This window comes from Marmota flaviventris, chromosome 6 (assembly GCF_047511675.1).
Source record: "Marmota flaviventris isolate mMarFla1 chromosome 6, mMarFla1.hap1, whole genome shotgun sequence".
In the NCBI taxonomy this organism is placed as follows: domain Eukaryota; kingdom Metazoa; phylum Chordata; class Mammalia; order Rodentia; family Sciuridae; genus Marmota; species Marmota flaviventris.
Genome location: NC_092503.1, coordinates 68,603,294 through 68,616,779, shown reverse-complemented (window position 1 = coordinate 68,616,779; position 13,486 = coordinate 68,603,294). Strand labels below are relative to the sequence as shown.

At 30.8% G+C, this 13,486-nt stretch overlaps 1 protein-coding gene across 6 annotated transcripts in view; it reads right to left on the bottom strand.

Annotated features, from left to right (window-relative positions):
• The window catches only part of Epha7 (EPH receptor A7), a 163,909-nt gene that overhangs the window by 25,575 nt on the left and 124,848 nt on the right, over window positions 1-13,486 (bottom strand). For all 6 annotated transcript variants that reach the window (XM_027928144.3, XM_027928142.2, XM_027928143.3 and 3 more), the window contains exon 6: window positions 2,241-2,365. In XM_027928144.3, coding sequence (XP_027783945.1) covers window positions 2,241-2,365 — 125 coding nt within the window. The remainder of the gene's footprint in view (window positions 1-2,240; window positions 2,366-13,486) is intronic.

Here is a 13,486-nt window from a genome sequence, read left to right as displayed (position 1 = left end):
AGTTCTTAGCAGTACTTAATGGAATGTTTTTAATTAAAAACTCAATATGAAAGTAAATTATCATTTAATTTATGGTTTGACAAAATTTTAAATTTAATTCTATTTCCTGTGAAAACTGAGGCTTGAGAAGTTTACTTTAAAGTTTCATTTTCTATCTTCTTTATCTCATAGGCATCAAACACATTGTATGCACATACATGATAAGCCTAAGAATGAAATAAATATAAAAATTTGAGCATATAGAGAACATCATCAAAATGATATTTAGATGAATAAAAAATTAAAACTTCCTTGATGTAACTAAGTTATTTATGAGTAGTTTAAAAGATAATACTTTATATAACTTTAGAGAGTTTTTATTTATTCTATGTAAATGCTCCTATTCAATTTTACTTAGAAATAAAATTGTTCATTGAAATTTGAAAATGTCAGTCTTATGGTTTGATTTACCTTCACAATGATATTTACAAACTGCAAATAAATCTATACTTAAATTCAATTTCATGAAAGTGACCTGTGATTGTCTTCATTATTATCATTTGTAAAAATGATAGTTGGTATTGGCTATATATTTATCTTAAATAAAAGAACGAGTCTTAATGTATTAGAGGAACATGATGATAAATAGATTATATGCCTGCATACATTACAGCACAATGAAATACGTGTACTGTTTTCCAATAATTGCTTAATTTGCAAATTTACTGAATATAGAGATATCATTTCTGTCATGCAAAATAAAAATTAGCTATTTAAACACATTTATTTCATAGAATTTGCAAAATATTTCAAATTTGCATTATGAGAAACTTTACTTGAAACCTGTGTTTTATTATCTTTGAAATCTGATAGTTTCAAGAAAGAACTATAACTTGAGGTAATCGGAAAATGTACAACACAAACAATATTAAAAACAGTGATCCCCTTTGAACACACTTGTTGTAACCAAAAATATATTTCCTGGTACAAAAATGAGGCATAGGAATCGCAACTTCAAGCATAAACACCTGATTTCATAATGTAAATAATTAGAAAACTATTTTAAACAATATATGAACATTAAGTGTAACCTTTAAATTTTTTTTCTTCAAAAGGAAAAAAGTATACTTATTACCAGAGTATTTTGCATATTTCAATTTATTTAACCAAGTCTACTAAATCCTAAAGTTTCCCAAAGCTTTAAGTTTCCATTTAGTAATCCTGTCTACATAGTTAAAATAGTTTGTGTAGTTAACTAGTTGAGTCAATACTAGAAACATTTATTATTATGATTAGTAAAACAAGAGTAATAGTTTCCATGTTTAAAACCTTGATCCAGGTCTTTCTCTGAGGTGCACCAGGGATATCTGTAACAAATCTTTTTTATATTTTTGTTTTGTTCTCTCTCCACAGGAGCAAATGTACTCATATACTGAGATACACAACTATTTGCTGAGTTCACCTGCTACAAGAAGATTACAGGGGCAGCACTTGAGTTCTAGCCCATTATTCTTCATGGAAGAAGGTGCTAGATATGATTGCATAACATATGAAATACATTTCAGGAAGAATTTAAAGGAGTAAAATAACATTATCTGATTCTTAAATCTGGACAATACTACAAAAGTCTCATGCAAAATATTCTTATTTTTATCACACTTCTAAAGTATTTGATGATATAATTATGGAATCACATAAATTCAATAAATCATGAAGAGTCCAAACAGATATATCAAGAGCAACACTTCTCAAAATGTATTGGGCTGGCTGGGGATATAGCTCAGTTGGTAAAGTGCTTGCCTGCCATGCACAAGGCCCTGGGTTCAATCCCCAGCACAACACACACACACACACACACACACACACACACACACACATACACACACAAATATATATTGGGCTAAAAACAAAAAGCACACAACAAAAATGAAACAAGCAAAAAGCAAAATGTATTGCGCTTTGTAGTTTCTGTTGTACTAACACATCATACCTCTAATTACTATGTATCAAAAATTGAGTAAATACGTTTACTACAAATGAAATAATCAGTTCTGTAATAGAAATTTTATACACAAAAATCATGATTGTAACAATGAAACAGAGACTCAGGGAGACGCTTATTAAAAATGGCTAAAATTGACTACAAATTCTGAAGTAGTTCCAAGTTGTTGGCATAATGACCAACTTTGGGGTACAAAACAGTAGGATGACATGAGACACAGCACACACTGTCGTACATTTCAGCTGCTCTTAGCACTTACTTTCTCGTAATACTTGATTTCATACTCGGTGATGACTCCATTGGGATGCTCTGGTTCCTGCCAGGAAAGCTCCACACTCCGCTGCAGCACTCTCTCCTTCATTACTCCGCTCACTTGCGAGGGAGCTGTTTGGACAAGATGTGTCAATAAACAATGAGAAAATTCACTGGATGCCTCAAATCAAATGTCACAACTGATCAGTCCCATGCTGTGCCAGTTTCATTAAGGTAAAAGAAAGCACCTTTTCATAGCTCACAATTCAGAAGCTAATGAATATTCAAACAGGACCTTATTACTGTTCATAAACCTTAATAGAAATTTAAATTAAAGTGCAAACAGCAGAAGATAGCATTGTTCAAGTTAGTGAAAAATGGAAATGATGGGGCTGAGAATGACAATTAAGCAAATGAATGCTAATTAAGGCTAGAAAATATGATTTCAGATTAATCTCCAGTGATAAACTAAGTCCAAATATTTATTTTATATGCAACAGAAATATACTTTGCAAAAGAAAAAAATAACAATACTATGTAAGAAAAGATATAAAAAAAAAACAGCTATTTTATTCTTTAAAGAGATGATCACACTTTTACAAAATGCTTTTGCATTCTGTTTGCTTTTTTCAAAGAGTATAAATTAATATTGGGGAAAATTTGTAAGGGTCATGATGTCAAGATGCAAAAAGTGTGCCCTAAATTAAATATATGCATGAACACCATACAAACACATATACGAACTTTCACAAGTGTACTTTGTACCATATACTATGTAACCAAGGATTCCGGCTTTGGTAGAAGCAATTCAAAGCTACACTCTTGGTTTCTCTTTCTATACAGATAATAATATGCTTAGAGTTCTTTCATTCTAATTAGTGGCATATCATCTTCTTGGTAGCTAAGGCTGTGGAATGTGGCAAGCTCATTTGCTCTGTCTAATTTGCTCTGTGATGATTAACTAGTTGTCTTCTCTGTCTACACGAGTAGCTGCGCTGGCTTGGCTGAATTTCAGTGGGGTCATTATGTTTCATGTATCATGCTCTATCTCATTCTGTAAAATATTTTAAGGCTGTTAATTTAATTTTCAGATGTCCGAAATTGTTAATAATCCTGCTGACAGAAAAGCAATTATATGAGGCTGAGCCATTTAAGCAAGCTTCTGATGTTTATCCCTGTGGCTTTATTTTGTTTCTTCTACTTCTTAATATTTTCTTGTATGAATGTCTAGAAAACACATTTTTCACTTCTTTCTGGCCAGGCAATTTTGAAGGAAGGACAGGGAAGATTCATGACTCCCATTTCCTCACAGATTACTAAAAAAAGAGTAACGAGGCCGATTAAGTGGGACAACTTTCCCTTGTAGGGGATGCCGCTACACAATTGACTGTGTTTACAGACTAAATGCATTTTGACTATGTCTTAATGAAGCAAATTTCTAATAAGAGGTCTTATTTTTGCCACAACTTTTGAACCCTGAGTGTGTACAGTGAAGAATTGGTCGCTAACATGATTGCTCTCTGCCCAGAATGAATTTAACCTGTTTCACAGAGTGGGATACTTTAAAAGCATGCTTCCTTGGGACAGTACCTTGGGAAACACAAACCCAACCAATTGTGAGATGAGGTTACACTTAACAAATAATCTCTAATGCACTTAACAAAGCCATTCAGAAAAATCCGTAGTTAAAAAATACAGAATACAACACAGGAGAAAATTCTGCATGGACAGCACACTACCCAGTAGATCTGCTGCTCTCCCATCAGGGTTCACAACTTAAGTGTGCCATCATTAAGTAGGTCAGCGAGAAACAGGTGAGGGAGAAGTTAAGTCTAAGTCTCTGGTTCATTTTTGAATAATACACCTTTCTTAAAGTGATTTTTGGTATGAGTAAACTGTAAGGTGTTTGCTTGGTTTCTAACCCAGGATGGTATAGCAAAAGAAGCAGGGATGCTGAATTCTTTGAGATATGAAGGAGACTGGAATCTGAGCCTACTAGCCTTAGTTTCTAGTGAATTGAAGAAAGAGCCGAGTATAAAATAAGACTTGATTTGTGCACGTTACACACTAAAATTACATTCATTATTTCATCCTGGAAAAGAACTTTTATCAACAAAATTATGGTAATTGAGGATTTGGGGGAAAGAAGGGTGCCTAAAAATATATTTGAAGTGTATAATAGTTTGAAATTCATAGCACAGCACTCCGTGCACCGTGCTGCAACACATTTTCTCTTTTTCACAGGGAGCCATATCTGGGAACATACTCCTGATTTTTTTTTTTTTTTGGTTGTTGTTCGTTTATTTTACTTTTAAACCCTTGCTTATACTATATCCAGTCACACATTTTTAGAGGGTCAGAGACAAAAGTACACATGGCCCTTGAGAATAATGAACTGCAGGATGAGAGAAATCTTTGTCTTATGTCCTTGAAATACAAGATTCTGATACAGAAAAATGGATTACATTTCCCCTTGATTCTCAGAATCTTTAACATAAAGGATGTACAACTAGAAATACAGTTTGTAAATAGAATATTTCTAACCGCATCAGATTCTGACAAGGCCATCATGTACAGATAAAGTAAAATGTTAAAGTAAAACCTAAATGGCATAAGGAATCCTAATGTAAAAACACAATGACTTTTAGGGCTTATGTGTTATTTGATCTACTAAATTGATCACTGTAACTATTTCACTAACATTTCACTAATTCTTATACAAAAACATTTAACTAACAACCTCAAGTTTATTTCTGAAAAAGAACTCTACACAGCTAAATTATATGCATATTTAAGAACCAATTAGGTGGTATGACATTAAATTATAACATTTACAATTATCAAAATGAAAGTAAGTCTATTTCAATTGGAAATGATGTGAAGTTAATAAATAGTAACCAAAAAATAATAAAGTCCTTGAATTAGAAAATGTAGAAAAACAATTACTATACACCAAGAAGTTGTTTAATATTTTTAGGTGGGTTTCTAAAAAATTAGTTACTAGAAGCATTGAAATATGGTAGTTAATTTCACATAAATTATTAGAAATATTTTAATATGTAACTGGTAAAACAGATGGAGCTATCTTGGTTTCAAATCTCTTTAATATAAAACTTATATTATGAATATAAAACTTAACGAATAAATAGAATATAAATGAGACCAAACCATGACACACATTTATTTATTTATTTAGGTACTGGGGATTTAACTCAGGGGTGCTTTACCATTGAGCCACATCCCCAACCCTTTTAATTTTTTTTTTTTTTTACTTTGAAACAGGGTCTCACTAGGTTTCCTAGGGTCTCAATAAGTTGATGAGACTGGCCTTGAACTTGCAATCCCCTTGCCTTATCCTCCTGACTCACTGGCATAACAGGTGTTCACTGCCACACCTGGCCATGATATACAAGCTTAATCATATTTGGAATCTGCACAATGATAATAAAATAGGATTTTAGATGATTCAGAAATGGATTCTGTTGTTCAATATGGCAAATATCAACAGCATAATAACAAATTTGATAAAGTTGATGAAACAGGAAACCAAAAGTCTAATGAAAGGCGGAAAAGTAAATTTGTAGACTCTTTCCTTACTATGAAGTTTTGAATTAAAACAAAATTCATAATAGGAAGGTGGGTTTATGTATAGACCTGAACCAATAAGGCTCTTGACACATTTTGAACTTTAAAGAGCTCATACACAATCACTGATCTTAATCATTTCCAACTAAAATCCAACTACAATGCTATATTTAAATTACATTATGGAATATAGTCATAAGAGCTCCATTTTCCCTTCCTAAAATGTTAAGCTTACCTGTATGTAGGGGAGATTTTTCTAGCATGAAGTGAGGAAAAGATCATTTTAAAACAGTGGAAGAGGCTGACTAACCCAAAGACACTCCTACCCTAATTTTGGAAACATGTGAATATGAATATGTAAATTACATGGCAAAAGGCAGTCTGCAGATGCAAAAAAAGTTATAGGCCTTAAAATAATGAGATGATGTGGGTTTCTCACAATGGGCTCAATCTAACCACAAAAACCTTTAAGAGCAGAGAAATTTCTCTAGCCAGGGTCCAAGAGATGCTATAGAAGTCAGAGGAATTCAAATCCTAAAAGGCTTCAATCCATCACTGCTGAAGAGGACACATGGGGAACACCGGGAAATATGTAGGCTGCCTTTAGGATCAAAAATTGGCCCTGACAGGCAGGAAATAGAGACCTTAGTCCTAGAAGTGCAAAAAAACTGAATGTTGCCAACAACATAATGAGCATGGAAGTGGATCTTTCTGAGAGCCCCCCGCCAAAATAATGAATACATACAAAAACAGTAATAAAATAAAAATAAATTTTAAAAGTTCAGACCAGCTAATGACTGGATTTCTGCCTCCTGAGGCTATGAGCATAGGATCCAGCTGAACCTCACTGTGCCCAAACTTCTGACCCACAGAACCCTGAGATAACAAAATGAGTCCTGTGTGAAGTTGCTAAGTTTGAGGTAATTTCTAACAGCAGCAATAGACACTGAACACATACTACAAAGAAAGAAAAAAAGTAGACCCACTGAAATTTTTATGAATTCTATGAAAAAAGGTTAATGATGGCATGTTATAATGACATGATCTATTAAGCTTTATGTTGAACTAACATGGAAATAATTTTGATATGGATTAAGCCCCCAAACAATGTGTATTCATAAGAAAGAAACATTTTACTTTTGGTGTGATATAACTTTAATGATTCGAGATTTTAAAAAGTAATTTATTTATACTAGTTGTCATTTTCCTTACACCTGCATGTTCTAACTGAATTTCAATTAAAAAGAAGAGGAAAATTATATCAGTATTTTAACAATACAATGAGGTAGGATGAGCCAATGAACATATAATGACCTTTTATAAAGTATGTCAAATTATTGGATCTTTTGAAATTCGTTAGGTTTCCATTAGATAAGTACAAAAAGTGGAAATGAAGACCTAGTTGGAATACGATCAAATCAAAGTCTCATAATAATAGAATAATAGTCCTTTACTGAACAATTTCTATGCTAGACATTTTAGGTATGACATTTATTTTTAGCAATCCTTTTAAATAACGAATGTGTTCATTATTAGGAATTTAGTATTCCATAATACATGTCCTTTAGCTTTTTTACTTTTTCCCAACAGTGATTTATTTTGCACTACAGATTAACAAACGTGTGTGTACACACACATACACACACACACACACAATTATTTCAATAGCAAAAATGTAGGTCTTAAGTATATATGGTCAAGTGTAGTACCATATAATATAATATAAGGATTCTATTTCTAGCAATATGCAGAAAAAATATATATAAATATTAAATGTTAACATGGTTTTAATAAACTTTAATTTCTAGGCTAATGAAAAATATGGTAAATAATATATTGTAAATGATAAGTATAAAATTAAGCTAAAAAAAGCATAAGAACTAAGAGCAATTGAGTCTATAGCAATGAAGAAGAGATCCATTTACAGTAGGTGTCTGTCAATTTATCTGTTTAGTGAGAAACATGATTTGTAACTATAACAAATAGAAAATTTCATTCTGTAATAGCTAGTAGAAAAAAACAGTGGGAAAAAAATCATCCTTTTTTCAAAATTAAATTATATTATTTACACTGCTACGTACTTATCCTACCAATTAAGATAATAATGTTTTATTAAAATGTAAAATATATAATACAATGAATGAGTATATAATAGAATTTCTGAATAAATTCAAAGAAGTTACTGAAGTGAAAAATAAAGCTAAAATAAGATCTGAATGTTATATGAAAATGAATGACTTTGAACTGACAAAGGAGGAAAATAAAGGTGTCCTATATAGTGGCCCTAGACAAGGATAAATGCAAGTTAAATCAATATGTGTTCAGTAGGGCAATAAAACAAGTTACAGAAACAAAAAAAGGCCCGGCTTCACGATTGGATTCAGTAAGAAAGTCTAGTTCTTTAAAGCAATGATTGTAAAAATCATCTGACAAGACATCTTTCTGTGAATAAATTTTTCTTCTCTTTTATCATTAGATCATTAATTGTTAAACAATTATCTGGATCTTAAATTGAGTACTAGAAGAGTAGCATTTCCCAGCAAAATCTCTACATAAATGCTTTAAGAGTCAAAGAAGTGAGATTTGTGGAGAAAGCAACTATTAGTACAGAATTAAATTGTAACTTTAAATTCATTAAATTAAAGAAATAAAAATTTGAACAGAGTAGATGTAAATTAGGTAGCTTCCTAGAAGTAGCTGTCCAATTCACATTACCCTGTTCAAGGAGGAATAGGTAAATTATCATCTAACATGGCAATTCAGAATGGATAAGGAGCCCTTATTGTTTCAACCAACAGATAATGCTTTTTTTTTTAAATCAGTTTAATTCTATTTCACAAATAATTGTTTGGCAGTTAATATTCACAGGGCACTGAGAATTATAGATCATCAAGAGTATGAAATATTCTTCACATGTATATAAAATTTTCATATACATTTCATATATAGTATTCCATATATATATATTTAAGTGTGTTTGTGTAGTCTCCTTAGTTCTTTCTTCCATACTACAATGGTACAAGAAGTAGATATTATTGTTCTATTTTCCTGGTAAAGAAGCTGAGCTTTAAAGAAATTTAGTAGCATTCTTTTATAAAAGGGTTAATGTTGAATTCAATCCATGTTTTAAACCCTAATTTCCAACTTTTTAAACATTTATTTTTCATCATTTATTTAAATTTTTTACTACATTGCAATGATCTAGGTGCTGGTACTACTTGAGGTTAGATACTAGAAGGAGGCAGTTAATCATCTGTTTAATATTTACTGAGAATCTGTGATGTGCCAAAATGTTATATTTTGGGGGTATAATGATGAAAAGAGGCTTAGGAATCTACTGAATAGAGACAGTCCTACATCCTGATGACACCAGAAGAGGTTAAGCTGAGAAGAGATTAAATTTAAAAAAAAAAAAAAAAAAACAACACTTTTAAAATGGCAAATTGACATGTATACTACATTACTCAAAAATTACAAAAGAGAAAAAATGAGATTCTTTGCCAATACCAAATTACAAAGTTACCTTCCCTAAAGCAACCATTCTTCAATAAGCATGTTTTTGTGTTACTCAGCTGATAGTTCTTTTTTGCTTAGTGAGATTTCCTGATGAAAGAAGAATTTATATTTATTTTTATTTTTATTTGCAGCTTCTTTCATGATTTTCATTATGATAAAAGCTACTCATCTGTTATATGTGCTGGCATTTAGTAGCAGTGTTATTTAAAAGTACTCTACTATTAACTGTTAAATACCCTTTGCTGTTACACTTAAATGCCCAGAAAGCAATATCACTATAACAATCTTCTTATAGATTTCTGATGAGAGCTTCATGCATTCATAACTTTAAGATATAACTTTTTCATGACCGATTATAGTAAAAATAAAGTATTGTATAGATTGCAAAGATGATGAGGTCTCAGTTCCTACCTTCTGGGAGATTTTAATTCAGAAAACAAGTTAAAACATAAATATACAATGCAAAACTAACACTGTAGCATAGAAAAAATATAAACCATGTGCCATCAAATTCGTGGTAGACAGTAAAATGACAAATACACACAAAAATAACCTATTTCCAAAAAAAAAATGTAATTCAATGTTTGACTAGTATAACCATACATTTAAATTACTTATTAGGAACGTTGACATCTTATCTAAGATCTCTAAGAGATAACCTTATTTCCATCAGATAATAACAGACTCAAGTCCAAGATTGAGCTGATAATTTACTCTCAAATGACCTCCAACAGTAAGTAACAACTCCTTGAATAATTTTTCCTCTGTTTAGGTTAACCCAGAATTCTTTTTTGGTGATGGTATGATACAGCATGGCATTAAATTATGTTATTATGCTTGTCTAGACCTCGATATTCTGATGTTATTTAAAGGCAGGGGTAGAATGTCCAATGAAGAGTATGGGCCCAAGGGTATACATCACTTACTTGCTGTTTGACCTTGAGCAAGAAAATAAATGTCCTTATACTCAGTTTTCTCAGATTTAAAATAGGAATAATGTGAGTGCATACTTAAATTGCTATGGAAATTAAATTTATAAATGCATGCTAAATACTAAAAACTACTCTTGGCACATGGTGATGCTTTCTCTAAAACTGATATATTATTATCCTATATTCATTTTGTCCATATTAATATTACTGATTCCTGTGACCCATTCCAGAGTTCTCTGATTAAATTCAGATTTGGGCACTAGTATTATTTTCTGCAAATACAGTACAGATAAGTCTGATATATAGCTGACTTCCAGAACAATTCCTCTGAAGCTTGGAAAGAACATATGCTATCATTTCAGGGCAGGATTCAAACACCCTTCATAGTAAATGCTCGCAATGTTATATGCTTAAACATTACATTGACAGTTTTTATTCAATAGTTATTTTAGTAAATCATCAATTTGTACAAAGTATATACTGTTTTATACATACCAGATAGAAAGGTAAAGTGTTAATGTTAAATTATTTAGAAGGGATATATCATTATAAAAAATAAAATTAATGAAATATAAACCTGACCAATAAGACACACCCTTTTCAAAATGTTATAAAATATATGGAGTAGAGAAAAACACATATGAAACAACTTCTCTTTTCATTGTTGAGGAAACTAAGATTTTGAGTGATTTATTTAAACTACTGTCAAACTTGGGCTACCAGGTAATTTGGCTCCATCTGTAATGTTCCAAAAGTTATCTTATTAATATCATCAACTACATGACTATGGTCTTACTTTAATGATGAAATATTTATAGAAAGAACATCAGAAAGTATGGGGCAGCTATGGTCCATTGCCATTCCTTCCTTTAATGTTGGAAAAAAATCATTGTATAAAGTAAGATATATGCTCATGCTCACACACGTGCTTATACGTTAATGATCTCTCTTATAGGTCATAAGAATAACATTTTCAGTTGTGTACATTTTCTTTGACCTTGGGAGCATATTTTTATTTATAAAGAGAGAATTATATTGTACTACAACCACAAAAATATTGTAATGCTGGTAGAAAACTTTTGAGATGCTAATTTAGCCCAAATGCTTATGTTACATTTATTTATAATTTCTAGAGCTATTTAAGTTCCATACAATGTGAATTTCTATGTTATGTTTCTAAATTATTTTATATTTAATGAAGTATAACTATAACTTCTTACAGCATGTGCATTAATGTAATCTTCATTTAGATATGGTTAATTTATATTCTATTATATATATCATAAAATATGAATAATTTTATATAATAAATATGCAGTAATATTTACATTAATTTACATATATCATTATGTGATTAAGTAAGCTCATTAGTTCCTCTTCCTAGTTATCTATATTAAGTTTAAATATTGCCCTGCACATTATAACGCTGTGGATTTGGTTTACTTTTTAGAAACAGTAAAGTGTGTATTTAAAAAACATATAAGTTGATTATTAATGACAGAATAAAAGGGAAAAAATATTAATGAAAGAGGTGTGAGGTTTGCCTTACAGGAGTGTGTTAATAATATACATTTAGAATAAGTCATATTTTTGTCTGAATAAAACACACATTACTAAATATCAACTGTGAGTATATGACTACACTGCCATTTATAACTTCTCAAATATTCTTCATTACACCATTTTTCATTATTGTGACAGCAAGGTAATGAAATGCAACCAAAAATTTTTTAAAAATGCATTAAATATAATAAAAATCAAATCCATCACATGTAGTAATCAATATAGTTTCATTAAATATTTTTTTCACATATGTGATTGTGGTCATATGGATATACTGAAGGTATATAATGTGCATTTACAAATTACTATCAGTAATTACATTTAAATTTTTTTGAAATTCACTTTATTTTATGTTTTATATCTGAGTCTACATCTGTTTACAGAGTGACATTACGTTTGTTTAATTTTATATAATACAAAAATTACTAAAAATTATTTGATAGTTACATCCTATACTATCCCAAAGTTCTTGGTAATTGTTGAAGAAAATGGTCAAAATTTCATTATATTTTGGCTACCAGAAATCTTATGTTTTCTACACTACTCTTTGTATTCTATTTATATTCTTTGTTTCTTTTACTCTGTTATGAATCTGTTTTAGTATATTTTCTCTAGGCCTAAAACAGATATGTATCCAACCCTGTTTACATTCCTACTTTTAGAAATATCTAACAAAAAACATTTTTTTCTGGCAGAGATTATTCCTCACTAGTGGTTTTGTTCATTTTATTTTATCTTATTTTAATTCAAATCATCAGTCTGTTGCTTGTCAGAATTAATTTGATTTTAATTTTCCATCTTATTATAAGATAAATTATTAAATAAGAACAGAAGGAGGAGGAAAGAAAGAAGGCTAACAGAACAAGGAAGGGCAGGAAGAGGAGGAGAAAATAAGAAAGAGCACCTAATGAAGATGGGACTCATTAATAAGACCTCAATTAAAATTTGCAATTAAAAACTGTTATCGTCTCAATTGCTCCAGGTATTCTAAATGCATTTCTTCTCAAAAGTATATAAACTTAATGAATTCATATGCTTAATAATAAGTTCTCTATACCAGTCAAGATTTACTAGTTTATTACAAAAGTCTATTGGAATCTAAGCATTTCATACAGTCGGCTAAGTACATCTCCCTCAGCTGTGCACTTTGTGTTTTAAAGTTGTTGCTTCAAATATATAAGCTACTGCCAAAGAAAGGTTAGGCATAAGTGAATACTACATTAAATTTCTTAATACTGAAAGAAAATAAATACAGTTTCCTAAAGTTCCCAGTTGATACTCAGGAGTAACTTTTAGGCACTAGGAAAATCTGGCTTATAGTGAAAGTTACATGTAGGCAGAATTACTATTCATGAGTAAGTTTTATTCCAAAAGTTAATCCATAATTGTTTCTAATTTGAACTTCATTTACCAAAGAAACAATATGATAAATAGAGACTGCCAGACTAGACCCAAACATGAATTTGACCCAGAATGCTGTTCTAATATTGTACATTTCTACACAAAAGGTGTTGAAAACTATTCTGTTTTAAGACTACTGTTATGGTTTGTATGTGAGGTATCCCCCTAAAGCTCACATGCAAGAGAATGTGAGAGGGTTAAGAGTAGAGGTGATTAGGTGATTAGGCTGTGATTTAATCCCATCAGTGATTAACTG